Here is a 24,095-nt window from a genome sequence, read left to right as displayed (position 1 = left end):
TGCAGTAGCACAGACCTGAAGGCCATCATGTCGCAATGGCTGCAACATAGATGTCTCTGGATGCTGGTACCCAGTAGGCACTGTTGCATCCCTGGGCTTTGTGGCATGGCTGTTTCTGCTCTCTGTTTCTGTTCAGCCTTTCTAGTTGCCCTTTGTGTAAGCTGTAGGCTACAGAAAATGAATTTGGGAGTAAAGGTTAAGCTACCCCGGGCTTTGATAGCATTAAACGCTTTAGGGACATATCCTTAATAGGACAGAATATGACTTTTCAGTTGTTTGCAGTGATCTGCTCTCAGGATATTCCTATTAGTCTTAGAGCTGGGGTTTCCTTTGAATATTTTTCTTTAAGGTGTCTTTGATTAGAAGCTATCTGCTCTTCTTGGGAAAAGGATTTGTTTGGCCTCAGGAGAAGCTTCTCAGACTTGGGATGAGCAGCCTCTTCCAATATTTATGTACATCTGTCTGGAACCTCTCTGCTCTCTTGCAGATCGCCCTGCATACTGGCCCAAGCACGCTGCCATAGTGAATGACCCTGATCTCCAGCCACTCATCCCAAGGTAACTGAGTGCACCTTCATTGGTCCTGCTCTTCAAACCCTGTCTCATTTTCCTCAGCACTGAAAATCTGACTAAAGTAAAAACTGAAATAAATGTCAGGGTGGAAGAGAGTAAGGAGGGCTGTCTGGAACAGCCAGATCCAGCTCCACCCAGGGTTTTCCCAGCAACTGGGCACTGTGCTGTCAGCATCGGGTTGGTTGAGGCCAGGAGTGAAGGGCATAGACAGGACAGGGTATTGGAGACAAGGTAAATTCATAGTCTGCTCTGTCTTCAGTGCAAGGGGAGTGAATAATTCAGAAAGACTGTCTTTCTGTATGTGTTCTCAAACACACAGATAGTTTGGAGAGTTGTGGTGGTTTTACCATGCTAGGCAGTTGAACACCACAACCGCTCTCTCACTCCCCCTCCTCAGATGAGGAGAGGAAGAAGTAAAGGAAAGAACAACTCATGGGTTGAGATAAGGATAATTTAATTAAAGAGAAAAAATATTATTAAGGAAATATTATTATTAATTAAACAATTCAACTAAAGGGAAAAAAGGGAAAGGGGAAGAGGGAGGGAGAAAGGGAATAACTAAACAAAACAAGTAAAGGCTATGTGGAAGTGCAGAGGAAAGAAATTGCTCTCTACTTCCCACAAATGAGCGATGCTTGACCACGTCCTTGAAGCAGGGCCTCAACGCACGTAGCCGGTGTTAGGGAGGAGGACAGACATTTTCGCAATGAGAGCCCACCCCTCCCTTCTTCTTCCTTTTTCCACCTTTTATTGCTGAGTGTGACATCGTATGGTATGGAATATCCCTTTGGTTGGTTTAGGTCAGCTGCCCTGCTGATGTTTCTTTCTCACTTTTTTGCCCACCCCCTAGGAGGGTCAGAGAGTCCTGATGCTGTGCCAGCACTGCTCACCAGCAGACACAACACTGGTGTGATACCACTGCTGTTCTAGCTACAAGTGCAGAGCGCAGCACTGTATGGGCTGCTGCAGGGAAAGGTAACATCCCAGCCAGACCCAGTACAAGAGTTACAACAGCAAAGGAACATCCAACTTCAGCTGTGACTGCAACACTGAACTGCATTGTCCTCTTTCCTTTCTCAGTAAATTCTGGCTGTTCATGTGCAGGTCTTCGGGTGTTATCCAGCATGGCCTCAACCTGACCTCTGTCTACAGCCACTTCCTGCCACAGAGGGGACGCCCGGAGGTCACGACCATGCCCATGGGACTTGGTGCCACCGTTGATTATATCTTCTACTCGGCTGAGCCTGCAGAAAATGGGAGCAGAGGGGGTAAGTGTGGCAATGCAGGGGTTATCCCTCCTGTGTTGGGAGAGGGCTGTGAGATATAACAGTGCAACTCTGTGCTGGGCAGAGCATTTCATTGGTCTGGGGTAGGTCTACAGGGTGTGACTTTGAAGTGATGCACAAAGGGGAAGCAACATTTGTTCAGGTATCATGAGAAGACAGTATTTGTCTTTGGTGTGGAAAAACTGAGGCTGCTCAGATGAGGTTCATGTAGACTTCCAAGGAAGCCAGAACAGAATGCATTCTGCTTCCTTTGTCTATCTCCTTGTGCTCCTGGTAACAGGCAGTGCTGAGTCCTAAGTTCAAGGCTTGGACTCCCAGTCTGACTGAGACCACACACTGTCCTTAGAAGGTGGTGACTTGTTACAATGATAGTACCTCTCTACTACCTGACCCAGCAGTTAAGCTGATGAAAGACTACATGTAAACGCATCCAGGAACTGCCTCTGACATGGTTTGCCCTATGTCAGAGTCAACTTTGAGGAAGAAGTGAGGAATGAAGGGATGAATTCCTCCTTGCAAAAATCTGAAGCAATCTCTAGGATTTATAGGAAGCTCCTTTCATTCCATTGTAAGCAGCTGCCTGGTGAATTTAACATATTCTTGATACCTGCTCCTGCAAGCATATGAAACCACTGAATTGCAGTATTACAGGATGCTCACCGCTTTCACGTCTAGACCCAAAGATGCATGCAGTGTTTGTGCAGGATGTCTTCCTTCACTGGGATAAGGATCAGAAATCATTGACAAGCATCCCTCTAAAAGTCTGTAGAGTTAACGTACAGCACCAGCCTTCAGCTGATGTTTTTTTCCACTTTTGTCAGGTCGCAGGCTGTACCGGGATGGAGTCCTGAAGCTACTTGGCCGCCTTTCCCTTCTCTCTGAAGACGTCTTATTGATGGCAAATGGCTTACCAAATCCTTTTTGTTCATCAGATCATCTCTGCCTGCTGGCTAGCTTTGGCTTGGAGGTCTCCAGCCTCAGAGAGGGTTAGTGTTGGTCCCCTTTCCTTAAAGAAAAGCTGTTTTGAACGCAGCGGTTTGAGGCTCTGGATGCACAAACTGCTTGAAAGAAAACTCTTATTTTTGTCATGCCCTAAGAGTCCTTTTCTCCCGTTACACCTTCATAAAAACCAGGGATGAAAGAGTTGGAGCCCTTCCTGTGTTGGTATTTTGTGGGTCTCTGCAAACCTGAACTCTGCTTCTGGTGGGCTTCTGGTTATGTTCAGGCATTGTCATCTCTTAAAGGGATCCTTGTTCCACAGCTTCATTTAGCAGATGTGTTAGCGCTGCAGGAACCAACCTCACTCACATGTTTATTTGCCCTGTGGTAAGATCTTCAGGGACTGGGGAAATAGGCAATGCTGTCCACTTCGGTTCAGTTCATTGCTACCAAGCAGCAGGGCATGTATACACCAATATTCTTTCACACCAAAACAATGTTTCTTTTAATTTATGGGTGACAGGTTATGAAGCATGGTCCTTTGGGAGCTAGTGGTGTTGACTTTTGGGAGCAGTGGTTCTGCTAACTGCTTAGAAATTGCTTTTACTTAATCATTATAAGGGCTGCATTGCTGGCAGAAAAAAATCATGTAGTTGAGCCTTTTCATCAAGAAGCTCCCTAATGTGTCCAGTGGTCCAGGGAAGGGGATTGCTTGGAATGGAGCCAGGGGTTCTACAGAGCCACCCACAGGAGCTCTAGATCCACAGCAAAAGCCTAGAGGCCCTGGGAAAGGCTCCCTTCCTTTCTGGCAGTCTTTGAATGGTTCCTAGGAAACTTGCAGGGAGAAGATTATCCCAGTGAACGTCAGGTAAGAAAATAGTCCTGTAAGGTGTAACGACCCCAGGAGTCTATAGCTCCCCAAAAAAAGATGAAAATGGAACACATATCAGAGGAAACAGAGCCATGAAACAGAAGAGCTGAAGAGATTCTCACTTGCCATACTCTTTCTGTGTCCTCCCTATTCTGCCTGGCCTCTCGGGAAAGATAGCCAACCTGCAGCATCCTGCTGGGCCAGGCTCCCAGCTTTCTGAGCTAGCCGTGCTTAGGTAGAACCCATAGGACTGACTCCTGTCTCTTGATAGACATTGGGAGGGAGAGGAAGGCTGTGTCCTTGGGGTCAGTCACTCAAATCCCAGTGTACCTTTGATGTCCCGTTAATGTAGTTTTTTCAGCAGTGACCTGGGCAGTACAAATACAACAGAACTCTACCTGTTCCTGGGGCAGATTCCCAAATTCAGCATGACTTCTGGTGCTCAGTTTTGCTGTAAGAGATGGGAGCAATATTGACAGAAACATTTCTAACATTCTGTTCACAAATGGGGCCGGGAAATCTTGTCCTGCCTCAATCCGATTTTTGTGAGCGCGTACAAAAAGACTTGAAATATCTCTTTTTGTGTCACACTGGGGGAGTTTCATATTTTAAATGTTACTTTCTTTATTGAAAAATAAAATGTTTCTAATTTAAGGAGAAAAAAAAAAAAAACACAACTGCAGCAGCTTGTGCTCCTGGTAGCTAAACTCTTTGAGGACTTGCTCAACGAGGCGCTTCTGGCTGGGATATGAAAGAGGAGAACATGAATTAGCTACACAAGATAGTAGTAACAAAGGGTGAGAAGAGGGAAGAAGTAGGTCTAGCTGTTGTCTCCTATTGCATCCTCAGATCCCGGAGGTGGTCTATTTAGCCTCAGCGGTTATCTTGCAAAATGGGTTGCATTCAAGAACCCTTCCCCTTACTCCAAAAAAGGCAAATGCTGCTGATCCTTTACAGCTGATTTCAGTGAACTGCAGGAACAAGGGGTGGGGGCTGAGTTCTGTCCCCATATGACAGCATACAAACTGCATATCCTTGTCCCTGCCACATGGTGTGGTATTTGCCTGGTGACGTGTGGATGGCTTTGGCTGTACCAGCTGGGATAACATGTAGGAATAGTGAACAGAAATCTGGGGTGAGTATGTTTGCAGCTTTGTTTGCCCTAAGTTTCACAGGTAACAGCTTTGGTCTAACACTGGTGTGCTTGTACCTGGGGAGGGATGCAGAGCTGTGTATTTCTGTGGATGGTTTATTTTGAGAGTTGCACTAATTTGTGTAGGTATTTTAACTTGGATTTTGTAATTGGTTTTATTTGTGAAAGGAGGGGAGGAAAGGGAAATCTGTGCAACCAGGAGCTTTATTTTTCTGCCAGGCTTGTTTGCAGGTTGCCAGAAATCAGCCTGGAAGCATATAACTCCCACCAGCTGGTAACATTGGAAAGGGAAACTGGGAAGACCCTGAAGGTTTAAAAACAACCAATCAAAAGCAAAACAAAAACCACGGTGACACATAGTGCTGTCACTTAAAATGTTAACCTTCTGCTTTGGTTGTAACTGCTGGCCCGGTCTCTGATTGTCAGTTAATGAAGGGGGTGTGGGTGTGTGCGGGGTGTGTGTGGGGTGTGTGTGTGTGTGAAAGGCCTGCTGACCCTCTGCCCTACGTGCACAATATGCCGTCAGATAAGCTGGTTGCCCAAGCACCCTGCCAGTATTGTGATGTAGCTGAGGCATAGGAGCTGTGCTCGAGCATCACAAGTGCTTCTTTCATTTCATTTAAACCAAAGACTTGACTTTTCTTCTGGGTATCTTGCGTGAAGGCATCTGTCAGGGAGGCTTTAAGGTTCCAGATATATTTTGTTGGAAAATCTGTTTCACTGGTCAGCCTAACACTTTCAATACATGAAATGTTATGGTATGGACTTGGAATGGTTAAGCTGCTGAACACTGTGGATATAGAGCCATATGCTTAAGAACACCAGGACAGTGCTTGCAAATCTTCAGTTTCTTCTTTTTGAGGGTTAGAAAGCTGTCTTGCAGCTCCCAAAGCCTTGGCTCACATATGTTTCCTTGGACATTCACGGGTGAAACTTGCAGAAATGCAGGACCATTACAGTTGATTGCTGTGGTTGCTCTGATTACTGTCCCTGTAGCTCTGCTGTAGACCCTACAGACTTGCCCTGTTTCAGGAAAGAAAAACACCTGCTCTGGAGCAATTCACAGCTAACATTGAATGGATCAGGAGACCTGTGAGTGCCTCTGGCTGTTGGAGACTATAGGGGGAGTTTGTGGGTGGGATGGATGGAAACAGTCCCTGCCACTAGCATGGCAACTATTACATAGTTGTAGGGGGGAAATAAAGCATTCTCTGATGCTTTGAGAGTATCACATAGTGATACGATAAGATGCTGTGGTAATGAGCAACTTGAGGTGGGAAGCAGAATTAAGAGATTCCAGACTCTTCACACTGTTTCTTGACTTGAATGTCTGACTATTTGCAATTAACATAGCTTTCTGATAAATTACAGAGGCCTGTAAACGATTACGAACAGGAATATCTACAATCAGAAAGAGATGTTACAGAGGTAGGATCATCTACCTCATATTCTCAGTAGTGATGTAGAGAGAGCTCAGGGAGATTGGTACTTAGGGAAAGGGATGCCAGAGACCAGTGGCAGCATGCATACCTACCCTGTAATCAGTCTCCTAAGCTGCAGGGACATGCAGCTGTAGAGGCAAACACAGATTTGACAAAGTATCTTAGCTAGACAACAGCTTAAATTGCACCACAGCTGCTAGGCTGTAATTAATTACGCCAATTAGATGGAAGTACAACTTCTTTAACTTTCTCAGAGTCATAAGTTCATCACTTCAGGAGGATGCCCTTTATAATCAATTGTCTAACATATATGGGATGGGGGAGTGTTAAACAGTGTAATTGCACTAATTGCTGTCCTTTTTTCAATAAACAAACCTTGGCTGCTGCTTGAGGTCTTCTTTCTCTATGCCTTTTCCTTATGAGGTATCTTTCTGGCAGCTGTTTTCCCATGACTGCCAGATCCAATTATCTTGCTAAGTTACTGAAGTTTATTTATTTCTTCATTTAGAAGCTATGGGTGAATTATTTAGGGGTAAGTCATATTATAAACTCATCATTTTAACAGTGTCAAGCCATAAGATAGTGAGTTCCCCACCCCTCATCTCTGAAGAGTTAAGTGGAAGGGATGGGAGCTCTGAAACCAACACTTAGATAGGAGTAACTCTTATTAAATAAAAACAAAAAAAATCGAGATTTACTTCTACTGCCCTCTGTGCCACCTGCTTTGTGAAGCAGAGGAGATGAAAGGACCTTAGTTCATCTTCTCTAGAGTCTGTTAGATGCTCCGAGAAAAACTGTGCATCTCAGAGATACCCTTTTAAGAGCAGATCAAGGTACTTGTCCTGCCCCTAATGATTTTTGAGAGTGATTATCTTAGCAAACAGTCTACAGGTCAGGGCTCTTCTAGAGTGCAATTTTTCCTCCCATTGTTACCACCTTACTAATGAATGTTTGCTGAATGTACGTTAGGCCTTTGCAAACATCTAAGGTTCATCCAAATGCAGATGAAGCCTTTTTGTGGCTCATCTAAAGGAGGAGCGTACAAGCCTTTGTGGGATACCATCTCCTTTCAGTAGGCTTCCTGTTGTGCAAGTTAATTGAATTGCTGTCGGTACCTCCTCCCTGCCAGACTGTAGCTGCCTGGGTTGTAGTGCTTTTTGTATCTCTGTCACATTGAGACGCACAAGCTGCCCGATCATTGCCATTGGAGGTACTGCATCACATTTCAAAGCGTGATGCTGAGTTTCTGTAGCGAACTCGCCTGCTGTAATGCTAACACAGATGCCTGTTATGCCTCAAGCTCTGTCCCTTTGTCATTTGTGCAAGTTTGGCTTCTCCTGTTATGGCAAGTTATCTGCCAGCTTCCACTGAAAATGCATTTTAGTGTCGAAGCTCTTTTCCCTTTTATTTATTTACTTCAGATCGAGCCTGTGCATTCTTGTGTTCTAAAGGAATAGGAATGCTGTATAGTGGAGCTGGAAAATTTTTCTTAACTTCGGTTGGACACACAGAGCAACTTTCAAGGTGCTGAGGTGACAAATGGGTAAAAAACTGGGCTAGAAGCTGGCATGTGCTACAACAAAAGATGCATTTGTTCCATGCAGTCTTTCCTTTTATACACAAAAAAAGACTTGACATCAAGCCTTAGCAATGTTACTTAGTTTTTTTTTAGTCTGCATTGATTTTTCTCTTCATGGATGAAAAGCTTTCTACAACAGCCTTAAGTTTATTCAGTTACTGTGCATTTTCAGGTGTTGCTCCTGCACTGGGAGTTGAATGCAGTTGTTATCCTAAAGCTATTCTCCTTCCCTGGCCCTCAAAAAAAAAAAAAAAATGAGGTTGGAGTTAGGGTAGAAATCATTCTGCCAAAACAAAAATATAAATCAGGAAAGCCAACTCAACTGATTTAATTGTCTCTAATGGACTGCTAGCCACAGTATGTCATGTTCCTTTGCTTTCCATATGCCCTGCAGTCCCTGCATGCAGTCCCAGTAGTGTAATCTTTAATTGACTTAAAAACCTAGAATTGCAGGAACTGTCAGTATCAGGGGGAAAGTCTGACCTAAGAGCGAGCAGAAAGTCTCATTTTAATCTCAGCTGTAGCCAAGTTCTGCCTCTTTCACTGCTTTGTCTAGCAAGCAACCTGACCCATGTCTACAGCGATTTCAAGAGTTACCCCATTTTCAGTGAAATCTGTAAGACATGGGGCAGAGGGTATTTTCAAACAGGCATTTGAAATAGGTTTTTAGAAATCACAGCACTTCAATCTTTAAGCATCTTAAAGATCAGTAACAGGAGAACATGGTGCAAGAAGCCACCTTCTGCTGCTATATTATCTTCTGGGCCTGAGCTTAGACCTCAAAGTCTTATGATGTGGCTACTTTCTTTGTCCCTTCATACCGCCTACTAGGTACTGTGCAATTACTTTCCCTCAAGACAGAAACTGCTTGCATAATTAACTTGGCTAAGAGGGAATACTGCATGTGCCATCCTCTTTGGAGTGACAGGGTAGGCGATGTTTATTCCTCTGCTCTACAGTTGCATATGCTGTAAGCTTGCTTGCCTACATTCTGGCCCCAGTCCCAGCTATTACTCACTTCCCTCGAGGGAGGGGGTATTTTATGCCTGAAAGATGATAGCCTGAATAAAGTTGGATCCCCCTTGCTGGGGGAATACACTGAATCTTGCAGCTGACTGTCCTTTATTAACCCAGCATTTGTCTGAGGAGTCCTGGTGAGGTCATTAGTCTGGACGGTCACTAGACTACAGTGCTTAAGCAGAACTGCTTTTCTGGCCAGGAAAGGAGGCTGGATCATATGTTGAAGAGTAGATAGTGGAAGAAGAGACTCGTGTTAACCCTTAGGACTATTAACTCAAGACAGACATTTATGTTGTTTCATCCACTGGCTTTTTCCATACAGCCTGGCAGATGGCTGTTGAGGAAGAGTTTTACCCTTTGCTGCACAGCCACATACATACTTCTTATGCTCTGGCAACTGCCTTTCTGTGTACAGACATGCTTACCTGTTCACATGCTTGATGGGGAATGAGGGTTCTTCCATGTCCTTTTTCCATAATGTTGCAAAAGTCCAGGACATCTATGCTTAACCTGCCTGATACCATCACTCAAGGCTGTGCTTTTGTCTTCTAAACTGACAAAGGGAAAGTTTAAATCGTAAAGAAAGACAGTACAGACATCTTGTTTTCTCTGCACAAGCTGAGAGCAGTACAGAGGGAATTTTATTGTCTAAGTGTCAAAGGAAGCAGGAAGAAGTATCAACATGAGGGCTATGGGCAGTGCAATAAGAACTAACTCTAAATAAGGGTTCTGTGCTGGCTACATAAAGACACAGAACCACACTGATTAATTACAAAAAGACACACATGATATAATTTTAAAAGAAAGAAACCTTCCATTTCTTAGTTAGTTCTGAGCTGTACCAGTGATAAAGATGTCAATGGTTTTGGAGCACCCTATCAGTGCTAGAGTAGAATACTGATGTGCATGGAACGGGACCACTCTGGTCCCACTAGCACCATCTCAACCCTGACCTGGAGGGAAACTCTGCTCTGCAGAGATCACAGGGGGTTCAGTAGCCTTCTGGGCCTAAATTGAGTTGCTTTTGAGCAGACATGGCCAGGGCATCACTGAAGGAGAGTGGTTGTGATACAGGTAAATACCTGCTCAGAAAACAGACAAAAATAGTAAATTCCCTAAGGAGTTCAGCTTGGCTGCAGAGGGACCATCCCCACCTTGCTCTGGCAGAGTAAAAACCAAGCTAGAATAGCACTTGCTTTCTTAGGTTAAGTTATAAACTCCATAATGAAGATCTTAATGTTGACAGGACAACAGTGTAAGACTGCTAGGATACACGGTGTTATTTCACCTACTTACACACACAGTACACATGGGACACAGGGCATGCCCTGCTCGTATCTGGCACCTGATCGCTAGGACTGCTTTAAACACTTGACTTGGAAGGAGCAAGTGGTTAAAGCAACCACCTAAAGTGATTAGCCAGAACCACTTGAGCAGGGTAAAGCCCATCTAATCCAGACTTTTGCCCTTTGGCAACAATAGGATTCTTCTGTTCATTAGGGTTTCTTAAAATCTGCAATTTTAAGGACAGTCATGTTTCACTCTATACAACACCACACGTGAGCCCACCTTAAGGGGCAGGCACCAGGTTAAGGCTTTCACCTGAAATACTTAAAAATAATTAAAAAAAAAAACATGTTAAACAGGCAACAGCAACACAGCTACTGTATGAACACAAACTATGTTTCAACCACAGTTCTGGAGTCATTTATTCTGGTAGGCATCCAAGCATACCCTGTACTGACCCATACACTGGCACACAGGTGAAATAGTCATAGTCAACTGAATAAAAGCACTCCACTCCCAGCTAAAACACTTGCTAACACACCTTAACTTCCTAAAGACTCATTTAGCTCATCACATTAGAATTAAAAAAAAAAAAAAAAAAAAAAGGCTAGTGTGTCACAGGCTGATGGAGTCTTGAGCCTACTTAGTATATTTTGATGCCAGTGTGACACCAGAGCAGAAAGTTCTTGGTTTTGCTCACTGATGCTTTTTCATTCAAGAAATTACAATTGGCCAGCTGTCAAGGGACTTGTCTACATAAAAGCATAAAGAGAAATTCTTTATGTCAAGGTTTATGTTACATTTAAAATAGTTTTGATAGTAGTAGGCCAGCATTTGCTGAAGTTGAGTCTTTCAAAGCTGACCTAGACTTCACATACAACATAGGCAGTGTCTATCCATTCTCAGTGTGTGGTCACTGTTGCCTTCCATGGGGTTCAGAAGGACTTGTACTGCAGAACAGACATCAGATGAGACCTACTGAATAGTGGACGTTTACAGGCCAGAGCTACGTGAACAATCATGTTAATATTTAACATTAAATAATTAATAGGACTCCAAGAGCCATCTTTTTTGTCCTGCTGGCACTATGGAGTACAAGATACACCCTGCTTCCTTATTTTCACTCCTTCTCTGTAGCTCTGAAGACTGCAGAAGTGAGAGAGACATGTCTTCAACCTTTCTTCTTACAGTTAAAGGTAGACAGACCAGAAGCCAGGCTAGCTGGATGAAAGAGCTGAAGTGCAAAAGCAGGGTTCATTTTTCATTGTACCCACAAGTTTCTTAGGGCATAAAACTGGATTGCACTAATTCTGTGTCACAGGGGAATACTGTCTTGTTTGTTAGCAAGGAAGCAAAGCTTTGTATTGATGCTGTTCATCTCGTTGCAGAGATGGGGAGTAGAGCAAGAGCAAGGAGGGGAAAATTGGTCATTTTCCATTTCTTTGCACCATCTGTTAAACTGGGGATACTGAGACAGTAAGGGGCAGAGCCTCTTCCACACAGAAACAAAAGACTGCTTGAAATGGTAACCCTAGCAGAGGGCTCTGTCTGCTCCTGTGTCCATCTTAAAAGTCAATACCAGATGCATAAGAAGAATTAAATGCCTCCTAATGTACACAATCGTGCAACTAAATCTCAAAAGAGGATATTCTTGTCTGGCTACAAGTGGTGACTGCTGAGGATGTGGATTAAGAAACCTTGAACTCTACCTGTCATTCATTCCTTAAACATCCACTTCCTTTGGTTTTCTAAACTATTGGCCTCAGTCACATCCTGCAGGAAAGTGCTTAATTACCAGGTCAAACAAAGCATTTTGTTTTAAGCCATTCTGCCCTGCTGATCCAACACTGTTTAACATCCCTTTTGCCCTGCTCTTAAGAAAGCATCATTAGCATGCAACTGACCCCTTAGTTACCCCATCTTTTTTGAAGTCTTCTCTCACCCAACACATTTCTCCTCTGCAGCTAAAAAGGCTTAGGTCTGTCCAGCTATGGAACGTGCTCTGTATGAAGCTACTAATTATTCACAAGAGTTTTCCAATTGCTCTGATTTAACTAACCAAAGTCATGGTGAGGATGCATCCCAGTTTCAAATAAGTGACTAGTACATTATTTTTCCCCCTACATTTCATCCACTTTAATAAAGCCTGACATCCAGTCTCCTTTGCTGCTTGCATTTATTGTAAGATTCACAGTGGCACCTGAACTTTCAGTCTGCTGCATAGCAAACAGTACACAAAGGCAGTTTTTGGCTTCAAAGTCACCAATATTATTTAAAGTTAGCTGCAGTACCTTTACAGCTAACATCATTGTTAGTATCCAGACACTAAATATGTTTACAGCCACAAAATTGATCGGAGGATGCATTCAAATGGCTGCTTGGCTTGCTACTGACATCTAATTTCAGATTATTGCATGTAGCTGGAGTGCAAGGGAGGGGACAGGTATTGTACTGTACTGTGGAAATAGGCTTCTTTTGCAATTACCTTATCTTAGGTAGCCTAACTTGCTGTTGATCTCCCTTTGGATTGTCCTCCTAGTCATGCAGCATAGCCGAAAACTAAAGATAATTAAGAGAGCTTGAAAGGACAGACTGCATGGCATGGATATAGCTCCATGGATATGACAATTAAGGATTTACAATTAGGAACTTGTAAGGCCTCATTTAAATTGCTTGTGGGTGGTGCTTCAGTGATTAATACTGCTTTAACTCAACAGAAGAGATGATTTGTGTGGGGATAGGATCCCATTCTCTGCCACCAAAATAGCACTGCTTATATGAGTATGGCACAGCTATACCACAACAAAAAGTACTGATGGAGCTAAGCTCCATCATGTTTCTAACAAATCCACAAGAAAGCATAAGCCCAGTTCTAACAAAATTAAATACTTAGTATTTCAGATAGTTCAGCTCCTTGTCAGTGTTGTTATAAAACAAGACATAGTTTCTTTCCAGGACACCAACTCCCAGGCTCAATTTTTGCATCCCCTGGATCCATGTGTCCAGATCACTTTGAGGCCACACTGTTCTGATTTCTGGCAACCCCAGTGTCCAAGCCCTAGGCCTCAAAAGAGAGGCCTGACAACACTCCAGATTTCTGACAAGCATTACACAGCTTAATCAGTAGTACAACACTCCTGTGAAAAGAGGGGTAGGAAGAATCAAGGCTGTAACCAGGCAGAGAGGCCCGGCCCAGCCCTTTGGGGAAGGCTAGTGTAAGTGGTGCTGTTAAATACTGCAGCAATTGGAAGAGCTGGAACACAAGCACAGCTCTGGGACTGGGAGAGGGAATAACTTTCAGGAGGCTCCAGGCTGAAGTGGTAGGAAGGCAATCTCCTTGAGCAGGGCTTCCCACCAACAGGCGCCTGTAACTCTAGCACTAGCATCAGCGAGAGAGGAGAAAGACCCTCGCGGAAAGGAAAAATGCTTGTAAAACCTGTTCAGATCATTAAATCCTTTTTAGCTATTCACTCTTAAAACTTATACCTTGGTGACTGAAATGTCTTCCACAAGCTTTCACAGTAGCAATCATTAGAAGTTAATAGAAGACCGATGAAGAGGTGACTCAAAGTTCAGGCTACTGACCATCCCCTGCCTCCCTCTGCCTCCACTGCTGAGATGACTGACATCTCTGTGTCTGTTTTCACATGGCAATGGCATGGGCATATCCTTACCCACTTTACCACAAAAGGACATATTGCAACAGCTCCTCAGCATCACAATGGGCGAAGAGGATTTTTATCCCACCATCTACCACCTCAGAGTTGATGAAATGCTTTGAAATAAGCAGGATCAAACATACAAGTTATGATTACCCCAGATGAGAGGCCCTTGCATGATCAATACATCAGGCTGAGCAAATTCTGCCTTCTCACAAGAGCAATGCTAAACAAAGCGTGCAGAATGACAAAACCAGGAATTTTTGCACAAGACGCAGGGGCCATCCCATTCCAGCATCACTCCTCCCTCAGCCCTGTGGGCCTTGCATGGGCTCAAGACTTCTGTGCAGACAGGGAAGAAGTACTGTTGATGAGATGCTTCATCTATGTGCTGTCAACCCAAAAAAATTGATAACAAGTCCGCTGATCCCACTCACTTCCTATTCTCCCTGCAGCACACTCCCACAAATGTACAGATCTTTTTATTTCTTTTTAAAAAAATACTTGTTTCAGTGAATTAAGATGGACACCCCTCCCAGAAACAGGCAGGTGAACCCTATGGGACCCATGGGATCCAGCTCTGGGACTGGCCCACTCGGAAGTACCTGGGAAGACCAGCACTCTGTTCCATTCCTGCTCCCCTATCCCCTTTGTCAGAATTGCTGCAGGTGCAGGTCCCAATTGTGGCCAGCAAGAAGTCTGTGGAGCCAGGCACACAAGGCACAGCTCTCTTCACACCCGGATTTGGTACCCGTTGAGGTCTGGCATGGCTTTGGAATCAGTAGGCTTCTTCTCACCAGACGGCCTGCAAGCAAAGAGGTTAAGAACTATTAAGATACTGTTCTCCCAGTCAGAAGAGCCTGCACATAGAGAAGCCAGTACAGGAGAAGCACGCAGGAAAGCTTCAGACTTATTCTATACTACCAAAGGCAGGATTATTCTGTAACCTTCAGTAACTCTCCCAGCAATCTCCACAGGAAGAAAACACAGGTTAGGAAGAATAGTAAGTCCACGCCAGTACCCCAGACCATTTTCAAGAAAACAGTCTCATTTGTGGAATCTCACAGGTCTGTGAGATACCTAAACTCAGACCCCCTAGGCAAGGTTAAATACCAGGTACCACAATCGCTGTCTATTTAAGCAGCCTTCCTCCTCCTCACCTAAACAAAACAACAACCACCAAACACACACACAAACAGAAATAAACAACAATAACAATAAAAAACAAATGGCCACCCAAGCAGTGATAAACTCAGAAAGACAGAGACTACAGAAGAAATGCTAATGCAGGTTTTTGAGAAGTCTTCCCTGTTAAAAAGAACCCCAGTAAGTCATTGGAAAGATCTCCCCCCAAAAAACAAACAAACAAACAAAACAAACAAGAAAACCCAGCAAAAAAATAAAATAAAATAAAATAAAATAAAAGAACAAAACAAAGAAAACCACCAGAAAACAGATGCTCTGGATAAGTCTCCTGACCAGCAGCCCCACTCACCGTCGGTCCCCGCGGCTGTTGCGCCGATGCGGACTGGCCTGACCTCTTTGCGGGGAGGAGACATCTTTCTTTCTGTCCTTGGTAGGAGATGGTGGCCCTGTTCCTTTGCCAATCTACCAAAGAAAAAAGAGTAACATGAGCAGGAAAACAATACTAGTAGTAACTGGAAAACACAAAGCCTAACAACTATTAATTGTATGGGAATAAAAGACAAAAAAAGCAAGGCAACTAAATCAAAATTACAGGAGCCAGAAAACAAGCTACAGGCACAGCTACAGCTCCAAGGAGCATATACAGTGCAAGGTATCACAACAGCAGTACTGCATGTGTGCCCATTAGGTAACCAGCCTGAAAACAAAGCAGAAGAGCCTCCAATTCACCCTCCACTCCACCACCTGCCACTGCCCCCTGCCGTTCACTCCCCCAGCATGCCACAGGCCAGGCAAGACTGCATGCGGCAGTGAATTACTACTCCACCCTCGCTGCTCACCTTCAGCCTCATGTCACGGGCATGCCTCTCAAGGTCTTTGCGGAAGTCTTCCCGGCTTAGTTTGTCTAGATCCAGGATGGAGTGCTTCCACTCGATCTGCTCCACGCTGTGTGGGTCGTGGGACACACAGTGGCCCAGCTTCACCTTTTTGAGTGTGTGCCAGCAGCGGCGATATGCCTCTTCAAAGTCAAAGATGAGTTCGCTTAGTGTGCGGAAGACGGGTGCTTTGTACATGAGCTCCTCACGTCGGCTGATGCCCAGTGCCCCATAGCGGCCCCCAAAATTCACCCCCAGCACAATGTGTCGGAAGTAGTTCCCTGAGAAGTGGGTTTTGAAGCTGATGGGGAAACGGTCCAGCGTGGTCATGTTGTTGGTGAGGTAACTGACAGCAGCCACTATTCAGGAAACAACCAGTGATACCGTTTGTGTGGCAAGATAGTTCCTGCCTGCTCCAAACCCTGCCAGCCTGCTCAGCACACTCACCACCGATTCAGGCATCACATTGACAGGGTTTGTTATCCAAATCAAAAGTCCAGCTCATTGCAAGCTGTCCTACTTTCATGGGGAAATCAGGCAGTCAACAATGGGGAGTTAATTTCCAGGCAATTTTGTGACGCAGAAGTTGCAATACTAACACCTTTAGTGTGCTTATTCCATAGTTACCTAGCTGCAATACTGTAGCATTATTCATCAGTTTGTTTTAATCTGTTTTACTAGCTGTTATTTCAAATAGAAGCTGAGGAACCTCCAGGACAAAGTACCCATCAGACCACTCTTCTGAACCACTCACCATCTATGCCCCTCCAGTTAGTTTTGTGCACCAACAAACTATAGCCCAAGTGACGTAAGTAATGCCTGGAAGGTAGCTGGGAAAGACGTATTCTTTAAGAAGGCACAAGCCAAGAATTAATAAAGGTATTGCCTAAGCTGACAGGCAAGAAACCTGCATGTTAGACATAATACTGAAGTGACATACAGCATAATTAGATGTTGGGGAGGATCCCTGATTTATCTTAGTGTAGAACACGTGCAGGCAACACTGCAGTAAGGGAACGATATTATCCACAAAAGACCTTCTGACCTAACTCTAGCTAGTATTTTTGCCCCCTTTATGTGTTCCTTAGATTCTTCCTTTCTCTTTTACTTGCTTCCAGAGTTTTCCAGAGCAGCACCACCCTTCTTAGGGAGAGAAGAACAACTCTGAAGAACTAGTTCGGCTATTTCAGGGGATTGCTCGGATTTGGATTTTATTGACAGGTTTCTGGGGGGAACTGGGGATGGAAAATAGGAGTGTGGGGCCCGGTAACAATATTATCAGCAGTCTCAAAGCATCATAAGAGAGCAGAGGAGAAAATGCAGGGATGGGCAGGCACATTTCCAAGAGGAAAGGATACATTCCCAGGATCACAGCTTCCAGGCATTTGATTGGCAGGGCCTCTTTGGTCATTTCTTTGGCCAGATCCATCAGCCTGTGGAGTGGGACAAGGGAAAGACGAGGAGAGTTAGGAGGCTTGCACTATGCAAACACGGCCAGTTCAGCCCTTTTGCACTATGTATGCAAGGTGGGTTTCCAGGAGAGGCAGGGAACAGGTGTGTATCTTCCTTAGTAAGCTATGAAATCCAAACCTGCTCTCCACCACTTACTGTCACTGCTTACATATTGCTCCTTCAGTGAGTTGCAACAAAGCTGCTATGTGGCCAACCTTGTTCTCAGGGAGACAACAGCTCTCATATTAGTAAGTTCTGGATGGACACTGATATGACCACAAGCAGCTCAGAGGACCAAGGGCCAACAACATTTGCCTCACAAGGCTCAAGGACAATGAAGGCCTCTTCTCTGGCATCACATAACCCTGCTCTCCATTCAGCAAGTACTGCGGAGGAGACATTCCACTGACTACAACACAAGACATCTGGAGTCACATAAACCTATGGACTAGACTAAGAGTAAGAAGCCAATCTTGAGAGAGTCTCAATATGCTGGCTGATAAAGCCAAAAAAACATCTGGTGCTTATCTCCAGGAGCTTATCAGGTGCAGTTCTCCGAAGTCTGCAGTCAGGAGAAGTCCCCTCCTCCTTCAAAGTATAAACTCCTCAGTTTGTACTGCGGTTTTGCAAGCCTGGATACTGCAAAGGCACTTACAAGTACTACAATGTTAGCCCTGTAAAGATGCTTGGCTTTTACAAGGCTCATTTAGGGCATGGCCTAGCTTCATAATCCATCAAGTTCATGTAGTTATATTGCAATTAAAAGCAGGCAGAATCTGTGCATCTTTGAAATACAGTTGTTATTTTACTGGATTTACTGATTCATGACAACAAAACCTACCCTTGTCCTTGAGACAGGCCAGACGCAGCTCTGTCCAGCCATACCCCAGGCAACAGACAATGAAGTCAGCTAAAGCAGGATAGAGCTGCAGCACTGAAAGCACTGACTGTCGTCTAACCTTGGCCAGTGGGTACAGCAGGGCCCCAACATCTTACAGCAAGGATTAAATGTGGCAGAGGCTGCCAGCACTTACCCAGTCAGAGGTCTGCTCTTCTTAATCTCAAAGAATTGTGTCCCAGTGTGATTGTACCTGGAGGCAAGACATTAAGGGCTTGACAGCTTGGAAAGGGGAGTTTGAAGAAAACCTCTCTGAAGAACTTTATTTACTTACTATTCTCACAGCAGAGTTGGGATGCTACAAATACAACACCAGAGAGAAAGGAGCTTTCTTGCTTTGTCCTGCATTTCTCCCATTTATATTCCCTCCTTACTCCTGTATTTCTTTCTTGTCTGTTTTTCTCTCCTTTCTCACTGTATACAGGTTTCCACTCCATTTCCCAGAAGCCCATGGTGACAGCCCATACAGAGGGGCTGGATGCCACAGATGCACAAAAGCAGGGTTGCTAACTCTCCTTTAAGACAGCTACAGAGACAAGTGCTCGAGTAGGATGACCCAAAAGGAAGTTTTCCCTCCATCACAGCTCACCTATGCCTTAACAGTGAGGTGACACACTGCAGTCCATCTGAGACCCGACTCTCAGTGTCTCAGATACGTAGTAAGGTAACAGTAAAGGATACTGAAGCTCCCTGATGTAGCGCTGTACAGCTTCCAGGCGCTCAGGGATGGGGGTGGACGGCTGGAACGCAGGCACACTCGGTATTGGAATCTGAAATGGGGAGCAGAACATAAATCACCACTTCCAAACCTCTCCTGCTTCTCCGAACTCAGTGTCACATAGTTACAGAGTGTGTTCCTCTGAAACCAGCCCCTTTTTGCTGCCTGAAGTGGCCACACCAGGTAGATTCCTGTTCCCAAACAGGGCATGGATTCAGAAAGAAGCAACACCACTGAGCTGTCAGAGAAACTGCCTGAAAGGGTCCAGCTCTTTGGCAGCATCACCAGGGAAGAATTAGATAAATTAAGTGACAAGGCAAAATGTGAGGCAGCAATGCCATCAACCAAGAGAGCTTGGGCTCATTTGAGTATGCAAATCAGAAGGCACAAAACAGAAACAAGAAGGAGACAGAGGGAGGCAAAAGTTGAGAATGAATTTCCCCAAAGCCGCTGGAGCATGGAACAGGCTTGTAAGCAAGGGCTTACAAGTCCCTTACTGCCTCCTGGCACCTCGGGTGAGTTGGCACTGACTAAGACAGAGGCTTGACAGCATAATGACTCCCCACCTTCAGTGTCTGTTGTCTTGAATTACATAGTCAGAGAATGACTTCTGAAAGTTCACCATTCAGACTGCTGTCCTATTCTGAGGCCTCAGCCTTATGGGCCCAGTCCAATTTTCCTCTCCATTTGCTCCACATGGGATAACTGCAGCTTTGTTGGCAGCTGAGAAAATGTGTCTAAGGAAGGAGAAAAGTCCTGTCTGCTCAGCTACAGTGGACAGGCAAGCTTGGATGGCAGACAGCACTGACGACACATTCATTCAATAAACATAATGGAAAAGGCACGAATTTGGTGCTACTGGTGGGCTTGGAGAAAGAAGCCAGCATCTTCCCTTTGAAGGATAGCTCCTGCCTTTCACACACTCATCTGATACCAGACTGCAGCTTTCCACAGCACTTTGGTTTTTAGCATTTCAGTTCCTGCTCAGACTTCCCCCAGAGATGGGCTATCCCCCACCTAAGAGTGAGTCAGAGCCAGCTCTTCCCTTGGGGCCTTCCACTCCGCTGTGCACTGTTGGCTGCAGTCTTGTAGCCAGCAGCACTGCTTAGCCACTCATCACCTTCCACATGCATTTCTGCAGCCACTCATTTCCATACCGTCTTACCCTGCCCTGGGTTGGCAGAGGTGGCTAGTGAACCAGGCTGCCTGAACCAGCTGAAAGCCGAGCCAGCGAGCATGGCTAGGTTTCAGTCTGAGCTGTTCCCTGACCCGCTTTGCCACATGGCCACACGCTGCTCGTGCCAGCACAGCACAGGGGCCAGGGACTGGCCCTGCCTCTGGAAACTATAACCTCTAAGTGTTTTTTCAACTTCTCTCCAAACACCATCAGCAAGTAAACATTAGTGCTCAGTCTCTATCCATCTTCTCTCCCCCATGTTTTTAATCCTTCTTTTTTTTGGGGGGGAAACAAAATAGCATTATTTGGCCACTGGTACTCATTTTCCCAGCACCTCTTGGAAGTGACACCTTACCTGTTACTTCCAGTGCCTTACTTCCGTACCCCGCTTGGAACAAGGGGAGGCACTTGCAGAAAATGGCACGAGCAGGAGCAGATATGAAACTGGGTTTGTTCAGGCACAGCAGGAGCAGGGAAGGCTCCAGAGAGCAGGGCAGGGATGCAGCCGTCTCTGGAACTGTGCGAGCTGAGTCAGTTTGGATGCTGTGAGCTGATACACTGAGTCACAGGAAATCATTTCCAGGCAGAAACAATGGGAGAGGTATCAAGCAGGACAGCCTGACTATTTAACTTTGTTTCATTTCTTCACCGTGGAGACTTTAATGCTTTTAGAGTGGAAGCAGACTGATGAAGTGCATGTTCACAGCACAGACTACTGACTCTGGTCAGGTCCTCTTCCTTTCACTACTGCAACCCCCAGATCCCCTGTTCCTCAAAGGACCGTGTAACACAGCGCAATGGCAACCAGTTCAGCAGGGGACTAGTTAATGCAGAAGAGCTGCCTGCACCTCAAGTAATTAAACTGATGAAAGTACAGCGTGCTCCCTCTCCCTCTCTCTCAGATCTGGGCCTGCAGCCCAGAATGGGCTACAGTTTCTTTTGCATCAGGTCTACAGCATTTTACTGGGGCAAGAGCAGAGAGGAATAGCCTCCATCCCTCAAACCCACACCAATGGGATTGGACACGCTAACACATTATTCTTGCCCAGCACCATCCACTGCATATCTCAGAAGGGCTATAAATATTAGGCAGTCCTGACAATCCTCCAGAAATCAAAGAATTAATTTGGAAGAGAAACGAGGGAAAATCACATCTATTTTGCTTTCCCTTTAGTTGCACTGAAAGCTGGAGAGAGAGCTAGGAAGAGAGCCCAGATTTCCCAGAGCACATACCTCTGCCAGGCTTAGCAGACTGCTTGAACATGTCCTTGGTCCCTCATCACTTTGGAGGGGCTGCATCACCCCACTCCTAGATTCATGCACACGGACGGGTTGGCTGTATGCATAAGACTGAGACTCTAATTTCAGAAACAGGATCCAGAGAACAAGAGATTTTCATGTACCAAATGGGACATACTGTACATGAGACAAGACAGATAGGAGAAAGAAGCTCCACCCTTATCCATATCACAGAGGTATGTTTTTGGCCAGCCCAGTTTAGCAACAGCTTCTGGTATGGTGCTTTTATGTATCTGAACTCCTCCCTAATTTCCCTTTTGTAAGCCACATGGGAACAATACCAATCCCAGTTGTTAGCCTGACTAAAGAAATTGGATTTTTTGCTTCTCCATCTATATCCGTTAGATGCAATACTTCCTGTCTTTGCCCTCCTAACTACTGCATTTAAAATCCAGCCTTTCTTAATGAGGCAAGTGCACATCATTTTGTGTTTCCATTGTGCAGCTCCAAGCAAAGCAATACCACACCTTGTAGCTAGAAAGGAAACAACCTACGAGAGGCTGGCACTTGTAAGCTGCGCATGCACGGCCAGTTGACTACATCCTGCCAACCAGGCTCAGCTTGCTTGGTGGATACCCCAAACCTACCAGAAGGATACCTTAGACCCCTGAGGAGATCTCTGAGCTCTCAACAACTCAGTGAAAGACATAACCCCTCCAGATGATCTGTGAACATTCCCAGAATGTCTGATCACAGCCATGTGCCATCATCATTTTATGGCATTAAATTTAATTTATGGACAACTCTTGAAAAAGTTATTTTCCCCAACAGCCAATACTGGCCACTCTTCAAGGCAAAAATTTGGAAGTAGGCAAACCACAGTCTGACTCCAACACATAAAGACGTAGTTGCCTTCTAGCATATGGAGAGAGTTCAGCATTTCAGAGGAGTTGGCCCTGCAGAGTACACTCACTGCTCTAATTCTCATCTGTTGCATCAGCCATGCGAAGAAACTTAATGGCACAGAGATGCATAGTGATATAAGCAAACCTTAAAGATAAAAATACACCCCTAGAGGGGGAAAGGAGCTAGGATAACAGCTCATTCATCCTAGCTGTTTCCTGCATCCCAGCATCCTCTCATCTGTACGCCTGGTGAGCTCAGGCATGGCATCTCAGATTGCAGAGCACCGACTAGATTTTATAGATCTGTTTCCCAGGGGTGCTAGCTGACACACACACACAAATGGACAGACTAATGTCATGGTATTCCAGAGGAGCTCGTACTGCTTATGTCTCCTAACCATAACCATCTGGCACTAAGACTGTATAAGACAGCTAAGTGAGAACAAAAGCAGAAGTACTTCACATTAAGACCCAAAGCAGAGACTGAGCACAGTACTTCCCTCCCCTCATGCACCATTCTCTTGTCTGTGAGCTTCTTTCTTCCCTTTCCCCTACCAAACCAACCCTTTTGGTCAGGAAATTAAGTACTGCATGTTCTGACTGATCAGAAACATGCTTTCAGCCTTCACCCAGGCTCAGGACAGCCTGAGGAGAAGAAATCTGAAAGGGAAAGCAAAGTCTTGTGGGGTTACAAGAGAGACCATAATCAGGATTCAAGATTTGTTCTGGGTGCTGCCACATAACTGCACGGCACAAAGGAACTCAGATCACACACTTCTCCAGAGTTCCTTGTGGAAAGCGGTACTGATTGCCTGTGCGCTGTTTAACAGCATGGTTTTGCTTACTTCAATTTTCCATCCCAAGGAATTAAGTCCTTGCGATAAAAAGCCTGAGCAGAAAATCCTACATCCTTTTGTATTTGAATTTCCCCTAATAGCATGATGGGAATACTCCCCTAGCTGGTCAATGGAGTGGCACACCAAGTGTTTGCAGTGCCTTTTGTTCACAGGATGCCAATGGAAAGGGGAGCTTTTTCTCTAACTGAGGTGCAACAGCAGACAGCAGCTATCGCAAGGATTCACATGCGAATGATTCAGTCTGGCACAAGGTTACAAGAAATGATCATCGGTTCCTCTTTTCATAGAGTTCTCCACAGCAAGGCCAGGGATACGCTTGGAAACCACATCTGGCCCTACACCAGCAACAGGCTCTGTGAGTGTTAGATAACTCCTCTTACAACTCCTGGGCGTGAAGGGCCCCTTTTCAGACAGGCACGGTTCCGTGCCAGAATTCCGCCTGCAGATGGTACCCAAAGCCGGGTTCTTCTGGTTCAACGCCTCACCTCAACTATTTGGACTCGAGCCTCTCTCCCTCACCCCCTCATCACCTAGCCGGCCCCGCGCTTCAGGGCAGCCCAGCGCGCTACCTGACGGCCAGGCCCCACGGCAGGCGCTGCTCCGATAGCACACAGCCCCGTGGGGCAGGGCACGGCCCCGCAGGGCCTCGGTGACCGCCCGCGGGAGCCCCCCGGTGCCGCTGCCTCTTTGTGCGCCCAGCGGGTCCCGGCCCGGGCCGGCCGCCGCCCGGGGGTCCCCGCGGGCTCTCACCTTGGGCAGGTCGGCGGCGCCCCGGATCCTCTGCGCCACCCGCTCGCCCTCGGGGTGGATCCTGGCCACATGCCGCCACATCCGCTCCCAGGTGGGCTCGTCCACCGGCAGCCCGCCGCGGTTCACGAAGAACGGCACGCCGCCGTCGCGCAGATCCTCCTCGCCCTCCTCCTCCTGCTCCTCCTCCCGCGCCGCCGCCGCCGCTTCGCCGGCCGGGGGGCGCCTGGCGGCGGCCGCGGCCCCGCCGCCCCCCGGCATCGGCATCGCCGC

General features: G+C 45.9%; 2 protein-coding genes across 6 annotated transcripts in view; one reads left to right on the top strand and one right to left on the bottom strand.

Moving 5' to 3' along the window:
• Nucleotides 1-6,649, top strand: part of ANGEL1 (angel homolog 1) — a 188,393-nt gene extending 181,744 nt beyond the window's left edge. For all 4 annotated transcript variants that reach the window (XM_035328253.1, XM_035328252.1, XM_035328251.1 and 1 more), the window contains 3 exons: nucleotides 488-557; nucleotides 1,677-1,840; nucleotides 2,680-6,649. In XM_035328253.1, coding sequence (XP_035184144.1) covers nucleotides 488-557; nucleotides 1,677-1,840; nucleotides 2,680-2,849 — 404 coding nt within the window. In that variant the 3' untranslated portion in view covers nucleotides 2,850-6,649. The remainder of the gene's footprint in view (nucleotides 1-487; nucleotides 558-1,676; nucleotides 1,841-2,679) is intronic.
• Nucleotides 6,650-12,311: 5,662 nt separating this feature from the next.
• On the bottom strand, nucleotides 12,312-24,089 carry VASH1 (vasohibin 1). 2 transcript variants are annotated; one of them, XM_035328256.1, is made up of 7 exons: nucleotides 23,826-24,089; nucleotides 18,861-18,949; nucleotides 18,316-18,372; nucleotides 17,188-17,262; nucleotides 15,794-16,175; nucleotides 15,304-15,416; nucleotides 12,312-14,613 (listed from the first exon to the last, which is right to left on the bottom strand). In XM_035328256.1, exons 1-7 carry the CDS (start codon nucleotides 24,087-24,089, stop codon nucleotides 14,541-14,543), a joined length of 1,053 nt encoding a protein of 350 aa, XP_035184147.1. In that variant the 3' UTR covers nucleotides 12,312-14,540. The 2 variants fall into 2 exon arrangements, with proteins under 2 accessions (XP_035184147.1, XP_035184148.1); XM_035328257.1 differs by lacking the exon at nucleotides 23,826-24,089 and adding an exon at nucleotides 21,308-21,453.
• Between the last annotated feature and the right edge of the window lie 6 nt (nucleotides 24,090-24,095).

This window comes from Oxyura jamaicensis, chromosome 5, assembly GCF_011077185.1.
Source record: "Oxyura jamaicensis isolate SHBP4307 breed ruddy duck chromosome 5, BPBGC_Ojam_1.0, whole genome shotgun sequence".
Taxonomy (NCBI): Eukaryota; Metazoa; Chordata; class Aves; order Anseriformes; family Anatidae; genus Oxyura; species Oxyura jamaicensis.
The sequence above is the reverse complement of the archived record's forward strand: the minus strand, read 5'-3'. Positions and strand labels throughout refer to the sequence as shown.